Raw genomic sequence first — 26,866 nt, 5'->3', positions numbered from 1 at the left:
GAGCGGACCGGGTTTGGGAGGGAAGATGAGGAGCTCAGTCTTGCTCATGTTGAGTTTTAGGTGGCGGGCTTTCTCTCTCCTCCCTCATCTGCTCCATTCCAAAACTGTTTATTTTTTCTAGGGTCAGATCCGCACATGTGCGCCCACATACCCACACACACAGTGAATGCCAGTGCAAACCGTAAAAGGAGAGAGAACATAACTGTATTAGAGGAGCTAGCAACTTGATTCTAGTGGCCACCTGGACTGGCAAATGAGAGGAGTGAAAGATCCTATAAGTGAAATTCCTTTTAGTTTTATGATAGGAAGCCAAAGTGAGGACGAAAGGAAGAAATGTGAAAATAGATCATGAGGCTGCAGTTAACTAAATCCCCTGACACTGAGTCCATTAGAGGGACTCTTGCTAAGTCACCCATAACCGTCTCTGCCTAAGGCAGGGGTGTCCAACATGTGACCCTCTGAGTTTAGCTAATTTTTTTTTAGCTAATTGGCTAGCACACAGACAATTGTGAGGCAGTAGGACCTCGTCAGAATTGAGATGAGCCCAGACTGAATACACCTTTCAGTTCTCGAGAAGACTCGGTCTGTTAATTACCAGTATTCTCATTGACTCAACCAAAATCGATCAGTGGTGAGCATTAGGCTTTGAGTAGCCCGCTTGTGTACTAACAAAGTGGCCCGAATTGTTTTTTAGACTTTTTTACTACTGCTAAAAAAAATCTATCATTTTGAATAGTTAACAGGCTATGATTAGACCGTAAGCCCGTCAAAGGGCAGGGCCTGTCTCTATCTGTTACCGATTTGTACATTCCGAGTGCTTAGTACAGTGCTCTGCACATAGTAAGCGCTAAATAAATACTATTGAATGAATGAATATACTTCATTAATTTTAATCAGTAAAAACTTCACCGGACCCATACACCAAGAATGACTTAGTGGGTAGCACATGGGCATGGGAGTCGGAAGGACCCGGGATCTAATCCCAGCTCTGCCACATGTCTGCTGTGTGACCTAGGGTAAGTCACTTAACTCTCTTTGGGCCTCAGTTACCTCATCTGTAAATGGGGATTAAGAGAGAGCACCCCATGTAGGACAAGGACTGTGTCCAACCTGGTTAACCTATGTCTACCCCAGAGCTTAGAATAGTGCTTGGCACATAGTAGGTGCCCAATAAGTACCATTATTATTAGTGTATATTCATTTCTGGTCATGTGAGCCCATTACTTAACAAAAAAAAACATTGCATGCTCCTGGTCTAAGGAATCTCAGGATCCTTTTAAATGATACTGGATTCATAATTTGCCTCAAACGTTTCCCTGGGTCTCCAAAATTTCTCTAGCTCTTTAGGCATTAGTGTCACCAAGAAAAATTGCTACCTACTTTGGTGACTTTTCAGGCTCCTTGGAGGAAAATATCTGGGGACAATTGTTCGGGGAGCCAAGCTACGGAAGGCCACGATTGGGGCAACTAGGAGATCCTTCGTGGCTTCATGCCACCGGCAGATTTTGTTGGGTCTCCTTAATTGTACTCTCCCCTTCCCCATTAACCTCTCTGGTCTGCAGTACCCAAAAAATCCCTCAGATTCACACCGGATGTGGTGAGGGGAACAACCATAAGCTGTTGCAATGCTTTGGGAGAATTTTCATTGGTTATTTCATAAACAGCCATGGGAGACAGAGGAATTCTGTTCTTCCCATTTTCTCCAAAGAGGAACTTGAAACTCAACAAGAGGGGCAAATGAGTGGCCAAGTTCCCAGGCCTCTCATCACCAGATTGTTTACATATGTAACCAGGTTTTCTTGGGTATATCTAGGCTATAAACTCCCTGTGGGCAGGGAATGTGTCTACCAACTCGGTTATACTGTACTTTCCTAAGCATTTACTAAGAACTCTGCAATCAATCCATCTCTGCACATAGTCAATATTCAGTAAATATCAATGACTGATCTCATTCTCTTCTCTCCCTCAATTACAAATATTCTGCATTTTAACCTTCTGACTTTGGGCTCTCTACTACTTCTTCAAAGTCCTGATAGGTGTTAAAAAGAGGGGAAACTTGAATCTGTGGAGAAATGAAGAGAAAGTTTCTTTCCCACAGCAACCTCAGATGAAGCCCTATACTTCTTCACAGCAAAGGCCAAAGGCACACACTCTGTCCTGCAAATTTATACGGGCCTATTAAAGACATCAGACCATGTCACGAAGAATTTAGGGGGTGGGCAAATGAGCACTTTCACAAAAATGGAGAATCCAATTCGCTCCTGTTCTATTGCTTACTTTCATGCTACACAGATACCAGCAGATGCAGCAGAGCGATGGCATTGGTTAATGTTGACCCAGTCGAAAGAGCACTGCTCTGGGAATCTCCCACCTACTTTCAAAATCCATCCTCCTCCTCTAAAAAACAGTCGTCAGTGGGAGACTCCATCGCTCCCAGCATGAAGTGGAGGCAGAGCTGAGAAACAGTGTCCCGGCTGCTGGAGTCTTTTCAATCTTCCTGCAAGGCTCATGTCAACTCTTCAAAGAAGGCTGATTGTGCAAACCATCACTACCGATTCCCAGGAGAAAATTTTTCCTTCAGGCCAAGTCACTTTTTCCTGTGCATAGAATTAGCCTCCACCCGACAGGCAGCTGCTTGTCTTCCCAAAAGAGAGAACTTAACCCTCTCCTAAAAATAGAACTCTTCAGCACCCAAACAACCCTCGTCCAGAAATCTGAAGGTCTCTTAGCCCACCACAGCCATCTGTCATGCCACAAACAGAGATTCCTAGCAGTTCTAGTCTCTGAAAAAGGAAGTGGTGGCAGAAAAGGAAGCAATGCATTCAAAGGAACATCTGAAAATGCTTCCTCAGGAGTCTGGTTAGGTACAGTTGTCCCAAGGAGTAACTTAATAGAGAGCACAGTGCCAAGTTTAATCAAATTATTTTACCTCCCTTTGACTTTGACCTCTTGGGCCAAAAAACAAAAAATAAAACAGAGCTCTCCATTAAAGTTTCAAAAACAACAGAACGATTTATTGGACATGTCTGGTATGGATAAAATATCATGATTAAGATGACTTTCTCGTACGTGTCTATCCTCGTCACAAACGTAAGATCTGTGTGTTTGAACAGGTCAGTTCACTGTTACCGAAGTACGCTTGGTGATTATCCACACTAGTCGGTTCGGGGTTGGGTGTAGGGGAAGTAAGCTTCAGAGATAGAAAAACAGCTTCCATCTACCAATGCTGACAGATGGATAGGAATAGGAGCAGCTCACTGAATTCCCACCCTTTCCCCCAAGCTTTATTTCCATGACAAAGATAACAAGGCAGAGAAACAGAATCTGAGGTACAGTCCATCACTGCACAAACAGGACCAGAACGTAAAGCTTAGAAAGCGATGGGAACCAGGAGACTCCTCTCTGGACAACACACCTCTCACAACCCTTCGTCATACCCATTGGCTCCAGGAGCTGAAAATCAAAATGGCCACCTCCTAGGGCAAAGTCTAACTCCTATATCGCTTTGTGGGGATCACAACTGTTGTGAAACTGATGGCCCAGCAGCTTTTCAATGGCATTTGTTAAGTGATTACAACGTGCCAGGCACTGTACTAAACTCTGGGGCAGATAGAAACTAACCAGGTTAGATACAATTCCTGTCCCGTGTGGTGCTCACAGCCTTAATCGCCATTTTACAGATGAGGTAGCTGAGGCAAAGAGAAGTGACTTAACCAAGGTCACACAACAACAAGCGGTGGAGCCAGGCTTGGAACCCAGGCCCTAAATTCCCAGGCCTGTGCTCCTTCCACGAGGCCATGCTGTTTCCTCAGCTATTCTGAAGGAAGGCCTGGATATAATAAGGTTGGTATTTGTTAAGCGCTTACTATGTGCAGAGCACTGTTCTAAGCGATGGGGGAGACACAGGGTAATCAGGTTGTCCCAAGTGAGGCTCACAGTCTTCATCCCCATTTGACAGATGAGGGAACTGAGTCCCAGAGAAGTTAAGTGACTTGCCCACAGTCACACAGCTGACAAGTGGCAGGGTGGGGATTCGAACCCATGACCTCTGACTCCCAAGCCCGTGCTCTTTCCACTGAGCCACCCTGCATCCATACGCACACACACTCCCTTTAAAGGGAGGGATTTCACACAGGAGACAAGCATCTTTAAAAGTTTACATCTATAGAATGGAAGAGTTTGGAGACATAAACTTCAAGCTTAACCTTACCTTTCTAGGACAGGGAGGTTTGCACAGTTGGAAAACCCTTCAAAAGTTGGAACTCTGGCACCAAGGATTGGGCTGAAAGACAGGCATCTTGAGGCAGAGTTCCTTACACACATTTCAGGGTTATGGACTCGTCAGTGTAAAGCGGTCTAGATTCCCACCCCTATTTTCCAATGTCATATCTGATGGGGTACAGTGGTATGCAGGGAAACTGCTCTCATTTATGGATTATTTTAAAAAAACAAACTCACCCTTAAAACGCTGACATTCAACTGTTTCTCTCCCCCCATCACTAAGGCTTCTTGATGGCAAAGATTGTGTCTATTTACTCCACCCAACTGTGCAAAGCGCTTAGTACAGTGCTCTGCCCAGAGTGCTCAATAAATACAACTAAATGATCGATCTGCTCCCCTGTTCATTTTCTGAATCAAAATTGACATTTTTAAACCAGAATTTGCATCTGAAAATAGAATGAAGGTCTGCCACGCCTGGTTTTCCATCCAAACTGGAAAGAAGGCTGGCTGGAAGAAAGGAAGGTGGCAGGCAGTCCACCATCGTCCTCAATCCCAACCCAACAGATTCCCAGATGCCTTATGATGATCCAACTGGAGCCTATGGCCAGTAGCCCAAGAAGACAAATGTCCTGATGGCGCCATGACTGCAAAAGAGTCGCGATTCTCAACGAAACCGTTCCATTTGATCGAGCCGAGACCAGCGGCAGCCAATAGCCCTTTAGACTCTGTGATTTTGATTTGATTTTGTTCTCTCCGGGGGACCAGAGTCGGATCCATGAGGTTCTGGGGCCTCTCTCAAGTCCACCCGTAAGGTCTGGGTCAGAGAACGACTGAGACCACCTTTCAGGCCCCAAATAGGACTGCAAAAGCCACACGGTTCCCAACCTTATCTCTTCTCCAAAAAGGTGGAGCAATGTCACAATTCCCAAGTGTTCGCCATCACTTGGAAATAGGATGCTGACTGCTTCATATGTCAAGTGCTAGGTCCGAGCCACCTGAATGTCCCCAGGGCTGTTTTAGATCTCCCAGCTCTGGAAGATTCCCAGACGTCAGGTCGGAGGCGAGGTCTCCTCGGCCGATTCAGCCAGGTGTACAAATGGACAGTTCAAAGGCCAAGACACCTACAGGTTGCAAAGCAAGCCCCGGTATGAGGGGGACAGCTTCACAATCCCGTGTTTGCATCTTCCTATAATGGTAGAGGGGAATTTATAACAAAACAAACCTATTCCTCTAAGCTCCCGGCCCGCACACCCTGACAACAGAGGCTCGGAGAAACAGTCTCTCTCCAGTAAGAGAGGGTTTCATCTTTCAAGCAGCAACGCCGATTAGATGCTTTATGCCTGTAACTCTCGTTCTTTATTCTGGGTGACACCACCTGGCAACCATATATTCAGTGGATCATTCTCGAAGCAGCGTGGCTCAGTGGAAAGAGCCCGGGCTTTGGAGTCAGAGGTCATGGGTTCGAATGCCGGCTCGGCCACCTGTCAGCTGTGTGACTTTGGGCAAGTCACTTCACTTCTCGGTGCCACAGTTCCCTCCTCTGTAAAACGGGGATTAAGACTGTGAGCCCCACGTGGGACAACCTGATTCCCCTGTGTCTACCCAGTGCTTAGAACAGTGCTCGGCACATAGTGAGCGCTTAACAAATACCAACATTATTATTACATTATTAGAAAACTGGAGCTAAGTGGCCTCGGGGAAAAAGACACAGAAATCCAACCCAGCAGGCGGCGAGCTGTTCCGCCCACTCCTACTTCACCTTTAGCCAGTCAGAGATACGCAGGATGAAGCTTTTGCACCAAAGTAACCTATCTCCTTCCTTTCGGCCGACTCGGCTGTCTCAACGGGAAAGGTGCCGGAGAGGGTGCTTTGCGGGTTGATGGTGATGATACTTGTTAAGCGCTTTCTGTGTGTCAAGCACTGTTCTAAGCCCTTGGGTAGATACCAGTTAATCAGGCTAGATACCGTCCCTGTCCCACTTGGGGCTCACAGTCTTAATCCGCATTTTACAGATGAGGTAACAGATCCGGAGAAGTGAAACGACTTGCCCAAGGTCACACAGCAGGCAATTGGCGGAGCCGGAAATAAAACCCAGGCCCTTCTGACGCCCAGGCCCGTGTTCTATCCATTAGGCCACATGTGAGATCAGAAACCAAGCCGCAAGAGCAGAGCAGTGGCCGGGGCAGAGCTCCCTGTTCCGCAGCAGAGCGGCACCCCCCCCCCCATTACAGCCCCCACCGCTTGCACACCTGATCCCAACACCCTCACGTCCCCCAAAATGTCTGCATTCCAGATTGCTGCGGAGTAACAACTGGGCAGTAGCCAATTGTTCTCCTTCTCCCCCACGAGTACCGCGGCCACCAGCCGGAAAGGCCTACGTGTTGGCAGCTGCCTTGCAACAGCACCGGCAAGAGAAAAAAGTCAGAGTAGTCAGCACTGATTGGCTTCCCTAAGGTTCCAGAATCAACCCATTATGCGCAACCTCGTGGTTCAGGCCCAGGAATGGGTATCCAGAGTTGGAGGTTAAGTTTGCTGCTCTCCGTGACCCCGTATGCATTCAGGCGCAAGGGATTATCGCAACGGCAGAGGCCTCCTGTCCCTGAAGATACTCTGTCCCACAAATACAAATGCTGCTTAAAGAACGATTCGAGCGGACCGGGAAAAGAACGGTAAGGTAAAGAAAGGGCTCTCGGCTCCTTTAAAATCCGCCAAAGCTTCCCTGCCCCGGAGCCAGTTGGGAGCAGGACAAGAACACGTCATCCCGAACTGCCTGGACACACATGTTTCTAATCTTCGGGCTAGCGCAGCCTGGCCCGCGGGGCTGGGAGGCGGGCGTCAGTACGGCCGAGGGAATCCTGAGCCACGCGGCTCTTGTGCAAAGGCCCCGGTTGTCGTGTCCTGGGTGTCGGCCATCTCTCTCCACAGCGGCGACCGCCTCATACGGCCGGGTCTGACCTCATCACCCGACTCCTGCCTTTTTCCCTCAGTGAGTCCAACCTCTAGTCAGGAGCCCTAACCTCGACTCTGTTTATTCAGCACACGCACCGCCCCGAGTCTGCAAACGCAAGGTGAAACATGAATGGAATTTACATGGGCCAGAACCCTCCTCTCTTCAAATCAGTTTAGATACGGGGCTACAATCGATCCTATTTATAATAATAATAATAATGTTGGTATTTGTTAAGCGCTTACTATTATTTATTGAGTGCTTACTGTGTGCAGAGCACTGTACTAAGCACTCGAGAGAGAGTACAAAATAACAGTCGGTAGACACGTTTCCTGCCCACAGCGAGTTTACAGTCTAGAGGGGGATATAGACATTAACAAAAATAGACTGTGCGCGCCATGCGGGACAGGGACTTTTTCCAACCCGATTATTTTATAGCTACTACAGAACTCAGTAGAGTGGCTGGCACACCGTAAGCGCTTACGTACCATTACAAAATTAAAAAAATTAAAATTCAGATCTGGGATGAAGGACACAGGTAGAACAACGGGGGATAAGACCGGCCTATATCAGACCTCCTTACGGAACCAAAACTCCAGGTCACCTCCGGGCCCAGAACTCATTCCACCACCCCTTGAAGGCCAGGATCTCCTTGGAAGGAACGTGTCCATACCAACCGACCCTTTGTTTGACCCTCATTTGGAATCTCATTAGGAAATCTTAGATTAACAAACCAAATGTCTGAACAATCAAAACCCACTGAGCTTTAGGCACCTCAGAACATTCAGGGGCCATAAGCGTTTGGAACGCACAAGGCTCACGCCCCCTCTTCCCCCCGACCCGTTCTTGGGACTCTTCCCTCTGAGACCAAAAGACCTGGGGAAAGATTCTTGCTGAATTAAAAAGATTCTGCCGCTCTGCTCTGTCACACTTTTAGCGACTGCTGTGGGAGTACAGAACATCACAGAAGGGGCTCCCTATCTAGAATAAGCTGCTGGACACTTCTGACCATGCAGTTAAGGAACAACCCCTTAGCGTCTGCACGGGTCATATCCAAGCAGCACCCAGGGCCTGAAGGAAAGCTTCCTGCCAGATCCACTACCATGGGAAGATAATGTGGGAGGCCCATTTAAAAAAAAAGTTCTCACCTTCAGGTTGAAAGAGCAAGAAGGCTTAGCTGGTGCTATCAAAGACTGAGTCTGCTGACTTCCTCTTTTCCCCCCTCCTTTCCCTTCCCTCCATTCGGCTTATCTCTGCCTGAACAATAAGACCTCTCTTCACTGAACACTGCAGTATGACTCAGATGAGGCTAGAGAGACTGTTCACATCTCCAGATTCAACTCTTTTCTTCCAGTAATTCACCCAGGAGGAGGAAGAAGCATCACCGAAAAAAGCTCCACGGAGAAGCTCTAGAAAACATAGGCCTCAACCCTGAACGGGGTTAGGATGCGGGCAACCACTCTGTTCATCTTCCTCTGCACTCCAACATTTACTTCTGGTTCCCAACCTCACCCCCGGGATGCGGCACTACTCTCCGCCTTCTCCTTCAACAGAGCCTCCTGACTCTCATATAGCTGCATAGGCCTTTCCACGTTGACGCGAAGGACAAGTGGTGCCAAACCCCATCATCGCTGGGCTGCAACCCAACTGTCCTGATCTTTGATTCTGGCAGTACGCCAGGCCATGGAAAGTGAAATGAGTAAGAAAGGGGCTAGAGGTGTGTGTGCAGCCACACACACACGAGGCAAGCAAGATGGGGGGTAATAAAGTGATGAACCAATTAATACCCACATATTTCCAAAGCCTAGTGCCCCCAACAGACAGTGTTTAAAAACCACACAGTGTGGATGGCCTCGGATTTGGGGGTGAGGGGAGTGGAGAGGGGAGGGAGGGTCAATGTCATAGGGAACCCCAGATGCTTCAGGCAAAGGACTCCACCCCAGTGGGAGGAGTCCACAGTGGGCAAAACTGTCTCCAGTCGGAGGAGGAAAGGAGGCCTTCGATAAAGCTTCCCCACCCACTCAAAGGTGACGCCATCTAACCCGTCACACACAGTCCGACAGGTGCTTCCTTCGCACGGCCAAGTGTCCAGTACTCGGTCTCCTCCGTCAAAGAGGCCGTGCTACCTCCAGGCAGGCTGCCTACATTTTACGTGAAACGATTCCAAATCAGGCAAGGGCAAAGTCTTCCCACTCCACAGGACGCCTAGTTTCCTGGGGCCCCCGGGACTCTCTGAGCCAACCAGGGGTTTCGCATGACACTTTCCAGCTTTAGAAAGCGGAAGTCTGAACTTTCCCACAGGTCTCATCCAGAAGCAGGATGCTACTTTTTCCCCAACCCAGATGGCCAACCGGGACAATGTGGCCTCCACCCCAGTCATCTGCTGGCAAGTCGTCAGTGATCGGGAATGAAGGAGTCACACCCTAAAATGACCGATGCGAGAATTACTCCCTTACCTCTTCTGTTGATAACTGACCTGCTGAAGAGCTTCCCATCAGCCGACGTTAGTTCTTCACCACCCCCATCCTTCCTACAACCCAACAGAGCTCAGTGAGGCAATCCTTCATGCCCGAAATTACAGCCAACAGCCCTGAAGCTAGTTACCCACCTACAGAGGGAGAAGAGGGGAGGGAGAAAGAGAGGGAGTGCGAGAGAACTAAGCTTCTGCCTTCTCCATCCACTGCTGCTTCCACCCACCTCGGGAGGATACCGGGGGGAACCTTTTCAGTTCGTGAATTTGGAATAGAAGCAGACACTCATTTCCAAAGTTTAAATTATTCAGCGCCTAATTTTACAGACAAGAGACTATCAGAACCTTGGCGGCAAGGGGAATAGGAAGGAGGAAACGATGTAGAAGGCTGGTCTCAAATCTCAATGGGAACTCTTTCTTTTCTTCTCAACTCCTTTCCCAGGACCAATGAAATTCAGTTCACGAAGAGGAGGGAGAACAGCTGGGAAATCGATGGTCAAAGCAAAACCACCAACTTAACTTCCTTCACAACAAACCACAGGCGGCCCACGAAGAGAAGCACTAACACAAGCCCGCTACCCTGTTGCTCTCCGCCATTCTGCCGTGAATCACCGGATTCCCTGACAGCCCAAGGCTGAAGAGCCAGAGCACGAATGGACCGAGTAACAATATCAAATAGCCAACAGAGCAATTTAAAAGCATTTTATTAAACCTCCGGGAAACAACTTTCTTTCAACCAGGAAAAATCTATCCATTCGCTGCATGAACAAATAAAACCACAACAGAGGCAAGATGGGGCTGGGGCAAAACCCCAGCAAGAAGCGAACAGAGGGGCCTGACCTCAAGATAAAAAAAAAAACAATGGGCAGAAAAAAAAAAAATCTAAGGAGGCCACCAGGAACCTTCATTACTGGGGAGGGCTCAACCAAGAGCTAAGTAGGCATTGGTCTTGGATCCCAGCAACCAGGTCCCCTGCTTAGACCGTGAGCCCGTTTTGGGGCAGGGATTGTCTCTATCTGTTGCCGAATTGTACATTCCAAGCGCTTAGTACAGTGCTCGGCACACAATAAGCGCTCAATAAATACGATTGAATGAATGAATGCTGTTGGTCACCACATCACAGAAGACAAAAACTGTCCCTCAGATCACAGCTCATAACTCAGCTGGGACAGATAGAGTCGGTGGAGATCTCGGAGAGGGTCATTTACAAATCTTGGCTTCTTCACGAAGAAAGGAAAAAAAAATTCAAGTACCAGGGCCAAAGGAACTGCAGCAAAACGGGCTTCGGTGTGAAATCCCTAACGTATCCATTTCCGGCAACCCACACTTCCTCTTTTTTATTCTATTTTTCTTAAAGGCAGCGGAAAGTCTCTCTGTGGTTAATTTGTCATCGTGCCCAATGTCACCCGCAATCCTCTATACACGATTCTACCGGGTCGTAGACGGCAGGAACTAGGAAGGCAAAACAGCGATCGCCAAGCCGAGGAGCTCGGCGAAATGAGCCAGCAGAGCCACTGCAGCAGAGCCTCCCCCTCGCTACGAGGATACGGGGGACCCCCACGGCCCCGGAGGGTCGTTTCCACGAGACGGTCGGTCGGACAGACAGCTCGAGGGACGGAATATGAAGCACGGAACGAGGCTGACGATCTGGTAGCTGTTTCTCCGCGGAGCCCGGGCTCCCAACGGCCACTTAAATGTCACCGTCCCTCTCTTTTCTCGTGCCAGGGCATTTTGTTCACACACCGATCAGAGGCCGTCCAACCACGGTCCTGAAGACGCAGATTTCCAGGCGGGGAAACGGGAGACCGGGCGGCCGATTACTCGGCCACAGCGGAACGGGCCGAGCGTCAATCAGGCGAGGCTATCTACCGCTCACTTCTGCGCCGGGGACGCTGAGCGCTTGGGAGGGCCCGATACATTGGGTAGCCTGCCCTCAGGGGGCTTAAGTCCCGCCACCTCCACGACAGCAGTCCCCCCGTAAGCAAGCCAAGTAGCTCCCTCCAAGTCAATCGATGCTATTTATTGACCGACTGTCAGTTACTACGCGCTGAGCCCCGTACTAAGCGCTTGGGAGAGTATCACGTCACAGAGTAAGCCCCTTACAGATCGGTTTTCCCTCACTCGCACGTCCCGGGGAGTTCCCCCTACCGCTCCCCGGGGCATCGGGGCAACGGCCGGTCCCTAAATAAAGACACCGAGGGGCTCGCAAGGCTCTGTATTTTCTACCCTCTCCTTCTGCATCCTGCACATCCAAGGCCTGAAAAGCCACAGAGGGGGTGAGAATAGCCCTCCTTCCCTCTGCCCTCCAGGATCTCAAGGAAGTGAAGTTTCCCTTGAAGGTGGGCGAGAGGAGAACGACGGGGGCCGGAGGGGGCTGTCAGAAGGAGGATGCTACAAGAATGAGCATTGGGCGAGCACCTGGCTAATGATCGGCTCCCCTGGATCTGATTGATCCCTTTTTTCCCCGTGCAGGGGTCGGGCCTCCTTAATAATGTCGGTATTTGTTAAGCGCTTGCTACGTGCAGAGCACTGCTCTAAGCGCTGGGGGAGATGAAGGGTCATCAGGTCGTCCCACGTGAGGCTCCCAGTCTTCATCCCCATTTTGCAGATGAGGTCACTGAGGCACAGAGAAGTGAATCATAATGTTGGTATTTGTTAAGCACTTACTACGCGCAGAGCACTTTTCTAAGCGCTGGGGGAGATACAGGGTAATGAGGCGGTCCCACGTGAGGCTCCCACTCTTCATCCCCATTTTCCAGAGGAGGTCACTGAGGCCCAGAGAAGCGAAGGGACTCGCCCACAGTCACCCAGCTGACAAGGGGCGGAGCCGGGAGTCGAACCCATGGCCTCAGACTCGGAAGCCCAGGCTCTTTCCACTGAGCAGCCTCCTTGAGGCCCCGGCGGCGGCGGCGGGTCTCTCGTCCGCTCTCTCCCGGCCTCTGTGAAGATCCAGGAGGGCCACCAGCCTTGGCTTGAGAAGCGGCGCGGCTCAGTGGCAAGAGCCCGGGCTTGGGGGTCTGAGGTCATGGGTTCGAATCCCGGCTCCGCCCCTTGTCAGCTGGGTGACTGTGGGCGAGTCCCTTCGCTTCTCTGGGCCTCAGTTCCCTCCTCTGGAAAATGGGGATGAAGACCGTGAGCCTCACGTGGGACCACCCGATGACCCTGCATCTCCCCCGGCGCTCAGGACGGTGCTGTGCACAGAGTAAGCGCTTAACCAACAGCGACGTGATTATTCTCTCCCTCCCGGGGGAGCGACCCCCCGCTCACCCACTCGCCTGCTGCGAGAAGCGCTGCGGCTCAGCGGCAAGAGCCCGGGCCTGGGGGTCAGAGGTGGTGGGTTCTAATCCCCTCCCTGCTGTGTGACCTCGGGCCCCCCACTTCACATTATTCACCGTCATTACGTGGGCTTGTTTTTGTCCGTCTCCCCCGCTTCGCCCGTCACTGGAGAAGCGGCGTGGCTCAGTGGAAAGAGCCCGGGCTTTGGAGCCAGAGGTCACGGGTTCGAATCCCGGCTCGGCCACTTGTCGGCTGTGTGACTGTGGGCGAGTCACTTCACTTCTCTGTGCCTCGGTTCCCTCATCTGTAAAATGGGGATTAAGACTGTGAGCCCCACGTGGGACAACCTGATTCCCCTGTGTCTACCCCAGCGCTTAGAACAGTGCTCGGCACATAGTAAGCGCTTACCAAATACCAACATTATTATTATTATTATTATTATCTGTACCAACATCATGACTGGGCAGGGACGCTCTCCGTTGCCGAGCCGTACCTTCCGAGCGCTTAGCACCGAGTAAGCGTTGGAGAGAACGAATGAATGAACTCCTCTGGGCCTCGGTGACCTGGTCTGGGAAAGGGGGCCACAGAGCGGGCCAACCTCATCCATCACCTGGTACCCCGAAGCAGCGTGGCTCAGTGGCAAGAGCCTGGGCTTCGGGGTCCGGGGGTCATGAGTTCGAATCCCAGCCCTGCCACTCGTCAGCTGGGGGAGGGGGGGGGGGGCTGGGGGCGAGTCACTTCCCTTCTCTGGGCCTCAGTGCCCCCATCTGTCCAATGGGGATTAACTGTGAGGCTCCCGTGGGACGCGCCGGTGAACAGTGCTCTCTCTGCACAGAGGAAGCGCTCCACGAATACCCCCATCAGTATTACGGTTCCCCACCCCGGCGGCCGCGGGAAGCGCTCAGTGGCCGCCGTCCTCGTTATTATTACGATTCTTGGTACCTGCTGATAGTCCGGGTCTTCGGGGCGGAACCGGCTGGGGGTGGCCTCCCACTGCAGGTTGAAATGAGGCAGCCTGTGCAGCAGGTTGACCCACCAGGGCGGGGAGTAGGTGACCCCGGCCATGGGCCCGGCGAGCGCCGCGCGGCGGGGCTCCGGGCGGGGGGTCCGGGCCGGGCTCAGCGCGCCGGGCGTCCGCGCCGGGGGTCCGGCCTCCTCCCCGGGGCCCGCATGGCCCGCCTGGCCCGCCTGGCCCCCCTGGCCCGCCTCGGCCTCCGGACGCCTCCCGCTCCGGCCGCCGCTCCACCTCTTTGTTCGCCTCGGCCGCCGCTCTCCGGAGAGCCCGGCCCCGCCCCGCCCCGGGACCACGCCCCCTGATCGCCCCCCGAACGCGGACCACGCCCCTCCCGCCCCATTGGCCCGGCGGCCCCGAGACCACGCCCACGCCCACCCCGGCCGCCGCGGACCACGCCCCCTCCCTCCCCCTTGGACCTGCTGCCTCGAGACCACGCCCCTCCCCGCTCCCGGCCACCGCAGGCCACGCCCCTCCCTCCCCATTGGCCCTGCGGCCCTGAGACCACGCCCACCCCACCCCCGGCCACCTCAGACCACGCCCCCTCCCTCCCCCTTGGCCCTACTGCCCTGAGACCACGCCCCTCCCCACCCCGGCCACCGCAGGCCACGCCCCCTCCCTCCCCATTGGCCCCGCTGTCTCGAAACCACGCCCCTCCCCACCCCCGGCCACCGCAGACCACGCCCCTCCCTCCCCATTGACCCTCCTGCCCTGAGACCACGCCCCCTCCCACCCCTTTCGCCACAGACCACGCCCCCTTCCAGCCCCATTGGCCCGACTGCCCTGAAGCCACGCCCCTGTGCCCGACCCCGCCCCCTCCGACCCCGCCCCTCCCTCTCCATTGGCCAGCTTGCCCTGAAACCCCGCCCCCGAGGCCGGGCTCGTCCACCTCTGGCCACGCCCCCTGGCGCCCCATTGGCCCGGCTGCCCTGAGACCCCGCCCCCTGCGCCTTCTCCCGCCCCAACCCCGTGCGCTGGTTTCGACGCCTAATAATAGTAATAATGATGGTATTTGTTAAGCGCTTACTATGTGCCGAGCACTGTTCTGAGCGCTGGGGTAGACACGGGGGAATCGGGTTGCCCCACGTGGGGCTCCCAGTCTTCATCCCCATTTTACAGATGAGGGAACTGAGGCACCGAGAAGCGAAGTGACTTGCCCAAAGTCACCCAGCTGACAAGTGGCCGAGCCGGGGTTCGAACCCATGACCTCTGACTCCCAAGCCCGGGCTCTTTCCACTGAGCCACGCTGCTTAAGGTAATGGGGTGGTCCCACATGGGGCTCCCAGTCTTCATCCCCCTTTTCCAGATGAGGTCACTGAGGCCCAGAGAAGTTGAGTGACTAGCCCAAGGTCACACAGCTGACAAGTGGCAGGGTGGGGGGATTCGAACCCACGACCTCTGACTCCCAAGCCCGGGCTCTTCCCACTGAGCCACGCTGCCTACTGAAGGGGCACCTCCTCCACGAGGCCTTCCCACCCTAAGCCCCCTTTGCCTCAGTTCCCCCTCCTCGACCCGCTCCCCTTGGCTCTCCCCCACCACGGCGCTCGTGTCTACAGGTATTTCTCTATAATCCCGTTTATTTATATTGATGCCTGTTTACTTGGATTGATGTCCATCTCCCCCGCCTCGACCGTGAGCCCGTTGTGGGCAGGGATTGGGTCTTCTATCGCCGTGTTGTACTTTCCAAGCACTCCGCGCAGCGCTGTGCACACGGTAAGCGCCCAGTGACTACGACTGAACGTAGCCGGAGTACGCGGATCGGCGCTGACTAAGCCGTCAGGAGATCTCTGTCATTCACACTTGGAGGGCCGTTTTCGTTCGTTCGTTCGATCGTATTTACCGGGCGCTCACTGTACGCGGAGCACTGGACTGACTGCTTGGGAGAGTCCGACGGCAAACGGACACATTCCCTGCCCACGGCGAGGTTACTGGGAGCAGAGCATCGTTCTAAGCGTTCGGAAGAGTACCCTAAAGCGGCGTGGCTCGGCGGAAAGAGCCCGGGCTTCGGAGTCAGAGGTCACGGGTTCGACTCCCGGCTCCGCCACCTGTCAGCTGGGTGACTGTGGGCGAGTCGCTTAACTTCTCTGTGCCTCAGTTCCCTCATCTCTAAAATGGGGATGAACTGGGAGCCTCACGTGGGGCAGCCTGATGACCCCGGATCTCCCCCGGCGCTTACAACACTGCTCTGCACATAGTAAGCGCTTAACAGATACCAACATTATAAACCAGAGTTGGCAGACACGTTCCCGGCCCACCGTGAGTTTACGGTCTAGCGGGAGAGACGGATATTGATACGTACAGTTAGGGGAGGGGTGAAGAAAGGGAGCAAATCTAAGTGCGAAGGGAACACAGAAGGGAGTTGGAGAAGAGGAAACGAGGGCTTAGTCGGGGAAGGTCTCCTGCAGGAGATGTGGTTTCAGTAAGGTTTTGAAGGTGGAAGGAGTGTTTGTCCACTGCATGTGAAGGAGGAAGGAGTTCGGGCCACAGGAAAAGCAGAAGGGACGGTACCAAAACCTCCAAAAAAAAAAAAATTTCAAACACCTTACAAAAGCATTTAACCCCAACTGCAACAGTAACACTTTAAAGTGCCTTCTGTGTGCAGAGCAATACATAGGTGGGAATTAGAGATGGTCAATCAGTGATATTTGAGTGCTTAATATGTGCAGAGCGCTGTAGTAATAATAATAACGTTGGTATTTGTTAAGCGCTCACTATGTGCAGAGCACTGTTCTAAGCGCTGGGGGAGATGCAGGGTCATCGGGTTGTCCCACTTGAGGCTCCCAGGCTTCATCCCCATTTTGCAGATGAGGTCGCTGAGGCACAGAGAAGTTAATAATAATGTCGGTATTTGTTAAGCGCTTACTATGTGCAGAGCACTGTTCTGAGCGCCGAGGGAGATACAGGGTCATCAGGTGGTCCCACGTGAGGCTCACAGGCTTCATCCCCGTTTTGCAGATGAGGTCACTGAGGCACAGAGAAGTTAAGTGACTTGCCCACAGTCACACAGCTGGCAGGTGGCAGAGCCGGGATTTGAACCCCCCGTCCCTGACTGGCAGTGGATCTGGTCTCTGGAAATTCATAATTTAACAGGCCCAAAAAGTCTGCTAAGATTCCGAAACTACATCACGGTGGGATGGCTTGACAGCAACGGAGCCTGAACTATGGGAAACGATCCACGGCCCATCACCAATAGGCTAAAGCAAGGGTGATGATAATAATGATGTTGATATTTATTAAGCGCTTCCTATGTATGAAGCACTGTTCTAAGCGCTGGGGGGGGGAGACGAGGTGATCAGGTTGTCCCTCGTGGGGCTCACAGTCTTCAACCCCATTTTACAGATGAGGTCACTGAGGCCCAGAGAAGCGAAGTGACTTGCCCACGGTCACGCAGCTGACAGGTGGCGGGGCCGGGGATTAGAACCCACGATCTCTGACTCCCAAGCCCGGGCTCCTTCCACTGAGCCACGCTGCTTCTCTACGGAGGTACGTAGCTGGACGACGCAACAGCAGACATGGATGCAGGTGTGAAAATACATCCCCGCTCCTCTGGGACGCTCTTCCAACTCTTCCAACTTGGAGCAGCATCCAAAGCCCTGGAGGCAGTTATTCAAGAATCGCGGCACGCACATGACTGCATCCTAGAGACGCAGACCCAAACCGGGAATCAGGTCCCGCAGATAGACCAGCGGGCCACATTGCAACCAAGAAAGGAGTGGCTCCTGTCTAGCAGAAGCTTCGTAAGCATCGTGAGATGAGGAGGCCAAAGTGGAAACAGCGCCAGTGTGAACGAGCACGTCAACACAATCAGGCACACTATTTATGCACAAGACAGTCCGACCTCTGCGGTCTCACGTTGGTCTTCTCAGCCGCGAACGCCTCCCGCCCCCATCGGCGGCGTCTTCTTCAAGTATGACAGACAGCCATAAAGAGTTAACCGGGTGCCTGTCACCAAGGCTTTTAGGTGAAGAAAAAAAGTCACAGATTTACTCTGGCCATTAAAAATGTTCCAAATCTGAGATTCTGCCCAGTTTGAGCCCAGCTTGTCATCATCTTGAGCCCAAGATCTCACAGAGAAGCTCTCGCCCTTGATATATTCCGAATCTATAAATTCACAGTTGCACGAGAGGCATAAGAATTTACAGAGGGTTGGGGAAACGATTCAGACCCAGCGGGCATTCGTTAAACATTGACGATAATGATGAATGAAATGGTTACCCACTGTCTCCACAACGAGCACAAACCCTTGACCAGTGACTTTTAGACTCTCTACCGGCTTTTTCTCTTTTACTAATCCCCCCTCTTACTTTTCATCCCAGCTTGCGCTCTTTGTTCCTCTCCTATGATTCCACTGATCTATTTTGATGGTATTGATCCCTGTCTCCTTGTTTTGTTCTGCTGTTTCCCCATTTTAGACTGTGAGCCTGTTGTTGGGCAGGGATTGTCTCTATCTGTTGCCAAATTGTACATTCCAAGCGCTTAGTACAGTGCTCTGCACCCAGTCAGCGCTCAATAGGTACGAATGAATGAATGAATCTCTCCTACCTGCAACTCCCTATCCCCTCGTATTTGCCAGCCCACAGCTCACACCATCTTCACAGCCCTTCTGAAAAAAAAAATTCCTTTCAGGGGGCCTAGCTGGATTATTTTTTCTTCTCCCCAAGTGATTTCTCCCATCACTCCTGTACCAGATTATGTACTGCTTTTAGGTACTCTCACCCACCTGTAGCAATTCTCTACATAATGACTTACACACCACTCCACCGAAGCACAATTATCTACATATGCATTTTCCTTTCTCTTCTATCTGTAAATTATTTTGCGTTTGCCTCCCCCACTAGGCAGATACAAAATGAAGGCAGAAATCATGAAGTGTGACTCTCTTTTATGTTCCCAAGCACTTAGTTTACTGTTCTGAACACAGCAGGAGCTCAATAGATATCACCGATTGACAGACCTAACCTCTCCAGATTCGACGTTTTCTGTAACTGGGGACTCTCTTTGGCACTAGATTTCAAGTTCCCAGTCCTGGGCAACGACGCAACCCTCAGCCACCACAGCCAGCAGGAACAGGAAGAGAGAACCTTTCACATTGAACTTCCCACTGCCAAACTGGGTCTTGAGGGTTGTTTAGTGGTGAGATTCTGTAAAATGCTACATTCCTCCCTAGTCTCCTATTACTCAAATCCACTGCCCTACTTTTATCCACCCACCTCCTGAATGGCGCCTTCAAATTGTGATTCATAGCTCTTCACTTTAGACTTTAGGCTTTGAAGATTATTCTTCAAAATCACGGTTGTGTTGAGTTTTTATGAAAAGAGCCTTTCGGGTAATGAAAATTTATGACCATTTTCTTTGTACCAATTTAGGAGACATCATTCTCATTATCTGCTTCCTACCTTCTCTAACCTCTGTGTTTCAGCATCCAGTCCTTTTTTTTCTTTCTGGGAGAAGAATTTAGACATCTCCTATCTTTTCTTGAATCTGGTATGTCCTTCTCCTTGAACTGAATCTCTCTCAAACCTGCCCTCGATTTCTCCGTCCATTTCTCTTGGAAACAAGGTCTGTTGATTTTTCTCTTCTTTGCCAGTGGAGTACAGTAGAATCAAAAGATATAAACTCAAAAGAGCAGTCTATTAAAAGAGTCTCCAGAAGATTTATATATATCCGTAACAGTTACCTTCACAAATATGTTCAAGGAGAGAAGGCCAAGAGAGGTCTAATGGCAGAGAAAGTGAAATTCGGTGGATTAGTAAGAAGCCAGAGCCACGAAAAAACAGTGAACAGTAGCACTGGAAGAACTGAGTTGATGAAAGTTGAGGAGAGTTCTGAGCCTTTAGCGTCTAGCCAAATTTGAACCTCAACCCATAAGGCCATTTCCGAATGGTGGGAGCAGGTGGACGACTGCTGATGCCAAGCCCAAAGAAAGCTCCCATTAAACCAAATTGCTGGACAATCAACAAATGTCAATAGGAACACCATAACCGAATAAAGCAAGGCTTTTTTAAAAAAAATAAAATAAACAAAAGTAGCAAACAAAAGCCAAGTCAAATAAACAGGTGTTACAATGAGCGGGGAAGCCCTCGCAACACAGCCTAGCTGCCTGGTGAGAAGGGTCTTTCCAGGGAAAGAGCTGCCTCCTGGCATGGGAAGTTGAGGACAACGGTGGCCTTATAGATCATGAGGGTCATTGGAATTAAAATCCTGTGGGAATTTAAAAGAGGTTTTTTTGTAAATTGTTTTTGGGGGGGATTTTGTGGGGGCTTTTTTAAAGCCAGCACTGACTTCTGTAGTCAATACTGACCTGAGAAAGCAGCCCAGGCTACCCTTGGAGCTTCTTCTTCTCCCATACCCAGCCTCATACCAGGAATGTACCTCGTGAAGTTGTTCCTTAACCGTACCATTAAAACCCAAGATAGCGCGTAAACCGAGAACCTAAGCCTCAGAGGGATGGAAGATTTAAAGTTGGACAAAGGTACGCTGACCTTGCTCATGCAGGTTGACCGGTGCTTCAATTTTGGGGTTTATATCCTCGCCTCTAGACTGTAAGCTCACTGTGGGCAGGAAATGCGTCTGTTTGCTGTTGTAACGTACTCTCCCAGGTGCTTAGTACAGTGCTCTGCACACAGTAAGTGCTCAGTAAATACAAATGAATGAATGAATCTCTCTCTCTATAGCATATGTAAACACTTGCTGTAAGCCAAGCACTGTGCTAAATCCTGAAGTAGATACAAGATAATCAAATCAAACACAGTCCCTCTCCTACATTGAGCTCACAGTTCTACAATCAACCATGGGAAAAGCCTCTTAGGATGAACACAAAGGTTAGGCCTTTTCAAATTCCTAGAGCATTTTATGATGGCTCAGTAATAGGGCCAGGCTAGATATTTTATTAGTAAACATTTATTATGGATCCACAGATCGTATGGCCCTCTGGAAAGAAAAGAGATGAGATTCAAGGAATTTAGAACCTAAAAGGAGATCCAAAAGCCAAGATAAGAGTAAAACAATTTCCTGGGATCATCCAATCATTTGTGCAAATGGAGAAAACAAAGGTAGCCCCCTCCCTATCCATTTCCCTTACACTAGAGGGGAGAGGGATTGGCCTCAGGTTGCAGCACAATCCTCTGCCGGATTGCCAATGTTACGCCTTTCATCTCTTCTGCTGTTCCCCCCAACCCCCGGCCTCAGTATCTTTTCCCATTCCTGAATCCCTGGTAATCACTTCACCGAACCACCTCTTAACTTTGGTGCTCTCTTTGTACATCAAATCATAAACCAGAAATCGGAATTACACTAACATCTGATCGGTGACCTGCACACACGAAGCCCAAAGAGGGTGGGGTCTCACTCTGTCACCAGTCTCCTCTCCCTAACCACGCTCCCCTCCGCATCGCCTTTGCACTTGGCTGTGTTCCCCTTACGTACCTTAATACTTGACCCAGCTCCACAATAATTATGCAACTATTCTTATACTCTACTATTTCCCCTAGCCCTAATCTATTTTAATGTCTGCCTCCCACTGTAGACTGTAAACTCCTTGTAGGCCGGGATTGAATCTTCCAACTCCGTTGAACTTCCCCAACTGTGTACTTAGTACGGTGTTCTGTACGCAGTAAGCGCTCAGTAAATACAACTGATTCATTGACATCCTGAGATTGTGAGTTTATCGAAGGCCAGGGAACAAGTCGAATTTTCACCTGTGAATTCTTTCCCAGCGCTTAACAGTGTTTTGCACAAAGTAAGTGCTTAAGAAGCACTATTGATCCTAGTTCCCTTATTTGGTGGATTTATATAAAGAATGCTTCCTAACTTTACCATTGTTTTCCGCAAAAACCCAGTCTGACTTGCAGAACTTAAATGATAATCAGTTCCTAAATGTTGGAAATGAAACGGAACCAACATTGTTTAGGTGAATTATCCTAGATGCTACGATTTTCAGAAATCTGTGTGGCTTACTGCAAATTGAAATTTGGGGGCTTATATTAAAAGGTTCATCCTAATAGAGGTTGCGTGATAATGCAGAAAAGAGCAGCTTAGAAGTCAGTAGAATTGGGTTATAATACTCTACTGTGGACTTACGGGGTGGCATAGGGCAAGCCGCAAATTCTCTCTTTCCCAATTTCCTCATCTGAAGGGTAGAAAAAAGAGTATTTGTCTTTACCACGTTGGCCTAGCTTGAAGATTCGCTGAATAATACGAAGTACTTTAGTTTCCTCTCCAAGAAGGTTGCTGTAGAAATCCAAAGGTACTTCCCATTATTATTTATTAATAATGGGGCAGAAATAGAAAACCAATCCAGAGATTGTCAAAAAGGGTAGCCATCGCTTCCTTGAGGGCAACAAATATTCTTGGGGTCAGAGGGAGTAAGGAGGGATTGAGTTGAGGAGATTGCCTTGGTGTAGCAGAGATCTCAGTGAAAAAAGAATTTCTAGAGAAGGCAAAGATTATATTTTCAAAGGCAGGGATGTTTATGGGAACAAGAAAAGCAGTATAGGCTAGTGGAAAGAGCACGGGCCCGGGAGTCAGAGGACCTAGGTTTTAATCCCCGCTCCGCCACTCGTCTGCTATGTGGGCTTGGGCAAGTCATTTACTTCTCTGGGCCTCAGTCACCTCATCTGCAGAATGGGGATTAAGCCCTAAGTGGGACAGGTTCAACCAATTGTCTTGTATCTACTCCAGGGCTTAGGACAGTGCCTGGCACATAGTAGCACTTAACAAATTACCATTAAACAAAGAGACAAAAACAAAACAGAAAAGCAAGGAGGGAATTCCAGAGAGGACATTTCTGTGCAAGCATAGGAAGGAGTTATTCAGGCTGGTGCCGTGAATCGGTGTAACAAAATGATCACCAAAGGCAGCTCTCTTTTTCCCAAGCTTTGCCCAGTCTCAAGAAACACAGGAGCACCAATAGTATAAAATAATGCTGGAAAGCAAGACAGAGCTGGAAACAAAATGTCAGAACTCTGATGGCAGAAACCAGAACAATGGAAATTTTAAATTCATCACATTTGGACTCATTCCAAAGTGTTTCACATTTTCCATGGAGATTAAACCTGTAAAAAACAAAAAAAGTTCCTAGTTGTTTTCACTACATAGGCATCATATAAGTAATGGGTTTAGTCAATCCATATACAGTAATGTTTAGATTACTAACGAGTAATGTTTGCAATACAGTCTAGCTATAATTTTTCCCTCAGACCTAAATGTTTGAGGTGCAGTTGAACCTAGTTTGAATGCCACGTCCTAGAACACTGACCTTGATTTGTTAGCAACAATATATACTGAGCGCTTGGGCCTCCACTTCATCCTAATCTTCCTAGACCTCTCAACTGCCTTCGACACCGTGGACCGCCCTCTTCTCCCGTAAACACTATTCAACCTTGGCTTCACTGACACTGTCCTCTCTTGGTTCTCCTATTTCTCCGGCCGCTCCTTCTCGGTCTCTCACCAGCTCCTCTGCCTCCCACCCCTGTGTGGTTTCTCACATTGAGTTTGAGGTCTCCCTCTTTTCTCTATACCCACTCCCTTGGAGAATTCATTTGCTCCCACAGCTTCAGCTCTACCTCTTCACACCTCTACGCAGCCTCAAATTTACCTCTTCGGCCTCAATTTTTCTCCTTCTAGGGTAGTCTTGCATTTCCTCCTGCTTTCAGGACACCTGTAATCGGGTATCTGGGCAACACTTAAAACTTAACTTGTCCAAAACAGAACTCATCTTTCCATCCGAACTCTCTCACCCCCTCAACTTTCTCATCAAGGTGTACACCACCACCTCCATCCTCCCTTTTACACAAGCCAAGAACTTCGACATTATCCTCTGACTCATCTCATTCAACCCGTACATTCAGCCTGTCATCCAATCCTGTTGGTTCTACTTATACGGCATCTCTAGAATCCATCCCTTTCCTTTCCATCCAAACTGCTACCATGTTGGTCCAAGTGCTTGTCACAACCTTTGTCGACTACTGCCTCTAGCTTCTCCCCACTTCAGTCCATATTTATTCTGCTGCCCAGATCATTTTTCTAAAAAAATCATTCCGAACTGGTCTCCCCACACCTCGACGTCTTGCCTCCAATCATTGCCTATCCATCTCCTCATTATCAGCTTTAAGGTGCTCAATCAACTCTCCCCTTCTTACCTAATTTCACTACTCTCCCACTACAACCCAGCCCACAAACTGGGCTCTTCTAACACCAACCTCTTTACTGTGCCTCAATCTCATCTCGTTCACCGTCGACGTCTTGCTCACATCCTCCCTTAAGCCTGGAACTCCCTCCCTCTTCATCTCTGACAGACCACCCACATTTTTCAAACTCCTACCAAAGTCATCTCTCCTCCTAGAAGTCTTCCCTGACTAATCTTTCATTTCCCTCCCCTTTCCTCCCTCCCCTTTGCCCTTGAGTCTGCACCCTCTAAGCACTTGGATGCCTGCCCCTCCCTTGCAGCGCTTCAACTAGAAGCCAGCTCTCCTGATTCCCAAAACAATGCTCTAGCCATTGGTCCACACAATGACGCCCAGTTCCAAATAGCTTAAGGGCCATTTCAGTGTATAGGCAGCAATCTCAGAAGTGAAACCCCAGGTGTGAAGGCCCTCGGAGAAACAAATAAACTCTATGTAACTAATTCTACTCCTTAACTTGCCTCCTTTGAAACAAACAGCAACAAAATTTTGGAAAAGAGCCAAGAACCTCTACAGCTTTACATTTCCTAATGGCTCCGTGCAGTCGGCAAAGAGTCGGAAAAGCTACAAGGAGCCTGGACTGAGAGACAGAGCTGCTGAAGTCACTAGACTACACCATGGAGGGGGTTGCCAAAAATCTGAAAGTTAGATCTCACTTTAAAACTTTTTTTTAAAAAACTAAGTGTTTTTCCCCTTTAAAAACTAAGCAAAAAAAAATGTCGAAGAATAAGTGCTTTCAGGTCTTAAGATGCACAACACAGAAGGAAACCGAACTCCACATTCAGAATCACGCTGCACAGGCAAAGCCACTGTTCAGTGAACATTTGATACCCTAATGATAAACAGTGGATGCAACAACTTCTTCCCCCCACTTCAACCTATCAAAACAGTAGCGGATCCCTTTGAAGTTGGGGCACGGATTTAAATTTAGATTGGAAGATAGTTCAATTATCTCCTCTTATTGCACTCATCTCTCCCAGAGTATCCCAGCTCATTTCCAAGTAAACCGTCTGCAACCCCCACAGAGAAAGGATGACAAGCTTCTTTGTGAGCCAAAAATACCCTTCCACTGGGCACCAGGGAGAGGGTCGGTGCCCTGAAGTAATTAGGAGCTCAGCCACACTTGGATGGAGTCCACTCCCCAGATGTTTCTGCTTCAACAGACCTCTAGAAGAAGAAAAAAATGCCTCCAGTCTCTATTGAGGATTTTCGGTCCCTCGGCCTTTGTCAGCAATAAGCTGATTTTGGAGTGGAGACAGCTGCGGTGAACACTTGGCAATGACACTGAGACCTAGCTTGATAGCCCTGATCTAAATTACTACAGTAAAGTTTTTCAATCTGTTTGTAAAGCGAAAAAAAACCCAAGGCTCTCACAAAGGTAGAAATGTCACCTCATCCACCAGAGGATTTTGAACCTCTCACAGACTAAGGGAATGAGTTTAAGCAGACCCTGGTCGTTTGCTTCCTAACTGATCCTGCTCCCCGCTGCTGAATCAGCTATTGAAAATAGAAAGAAAGGATCAGACATTCGGAGAGAAAATAAGAAACGCTATGGTAATACATGGAATCAGGCCAGCAGATCTAACTCCCTGGGAGACAGAGTTGACAGAGCCATACAGTTTAAGCTGCGATATTTCATGAAGCTTGCTCCTGCTCCAATCCTCACTCACTCAATCAACAGTATTTACCGAGCACCCAGTGGATTTCAGAGTCTTGTACTTTAGTGCTGGAGAGAGTACAGAAGTAGAAGAAGACACTATCCCTCCTGAAGGGGTAGTTGGTTGGATGTGATCTGCTGAAGAGAAAAATGAGTTGGGGAAAGTCTCCTGAAGGAGCCGGGGAAGCCATGTGGCCTAGCGGAAAAAGCACAGGACCGAGAGTCAGTAGACCTCACTTCTAATTCCCGTTCGGCCACTTGCCCGCTGCGTGACTTTGGGCAAGTCGATAAATTCTCTGTTCCTAGGTTTCCTTTTCTATCAAATGGGAATAAAATATCTGTTCTCCCTTCCCCTTAGATCTGCAGCCCCTTATGAACCAGGGATTGTGTTGGATCTGATTTGAGAGACAATACTCCAGTGTTTTGCGCAATGCTTGGCCCATTGTAAGGGCTTAGCAAATACTAAAGTTATTATTATCATTATTACCATTACCTCAAAATGCCTTGAAGATGAAGAGAACTACGCTCTGGCAGCTTTGAAGGGGAAGTTCCCAAGTTTTCACAGTGCAAAAACAGACCAGGTTCACTTTACTTTCTCCACCTGCAAATGATACTTCGTGGGGAAAAGTTAAGGTTTATTATCAAGCTAATCAAATTAAGAAAGGTCCAGAAAAAAATGCCAGCTACACACCCAAATCTATTTCACTGATGCATTAAAAACCAATCACAACATTTACCTAACTTGTTCCTTAATCCTGGCACTCTCTAGCTATAAGGCTTAGTTAGGTTACAGTGCATCCCGATATTTAATATTGCATTCAAATTAGCCAAAGAAAGTGTCCAGCAATTTATTTTTCTCAGGTGGATCTGCAGATAGGCGAAGCTGACTCTAGGTTCTGGTTTCTATATGCTGAGACACAGTTGTTTTGGGGTTGGGTCCAGAATGACTGCAGATGGAAGTGGATCATTCTGGGAGAGATGTATCCATGGCGTCTCTGTAGGTCGGAGATGACTCGACAGCATAAGGCAAGACCACCTGACCAAGTCGTTTAACTCACAGCGATTACATCTCTTTCTCTTGCATTTGTCTACCTTAGAAATT

General features: G+C 49.7%; 1 protein-coding gene across 2 annotated transcripts in view; it reads right to left on the bottom strand.

The window, feature by feature from the left end:
• TTYH3 (tweety family member 3) overlaps positions 1–14,020 on the bottom strand; it is a 119,891-nt gene extending 105,871 nt beyond the window's left edge. Inside the window, exon 1 of one of the 2 annotated variants that reach the window (XM_007656958.4) lies at positions 13,857–14,020. In XM_007656958.4, coding sequence (XP_007655148.1) covers positions 13,857–13,979 — 123 coding nt within the window. In that variant the 5' untranslated portion in view covers positions 13,980–14,020. The remainder of the gene's footprint in view (positions 1–13,856) is intronic. The other variant, XM_001513370.6, reaches the window with a different exon arrangement.
• Positions 14,021–26,866: the final 12,846 nt, after the last annotated feature.

This window comes from Ornithorhynchus anatinus, chromosome 2, assembly GCF_004115215.2.
Source record: "Ornithorhynchus anatinus isolate Pmale09 chromosome 2, mOrnAna1.pri.v4, whole genome shotgun sequence".
NCBI classification, from domain to species: Eukaryota; Metazoa; Chordata; class Mammalia; order Monotremata; family Ornithorhynchidae; genus Ornithorhynchus; species Ornithorhynchus anatinus.
The sequence above is the reverse complement of the archived record's forward strand: the minus strand, read 5'-3'. Positions and strand labels throughout refer to the sequence as shown.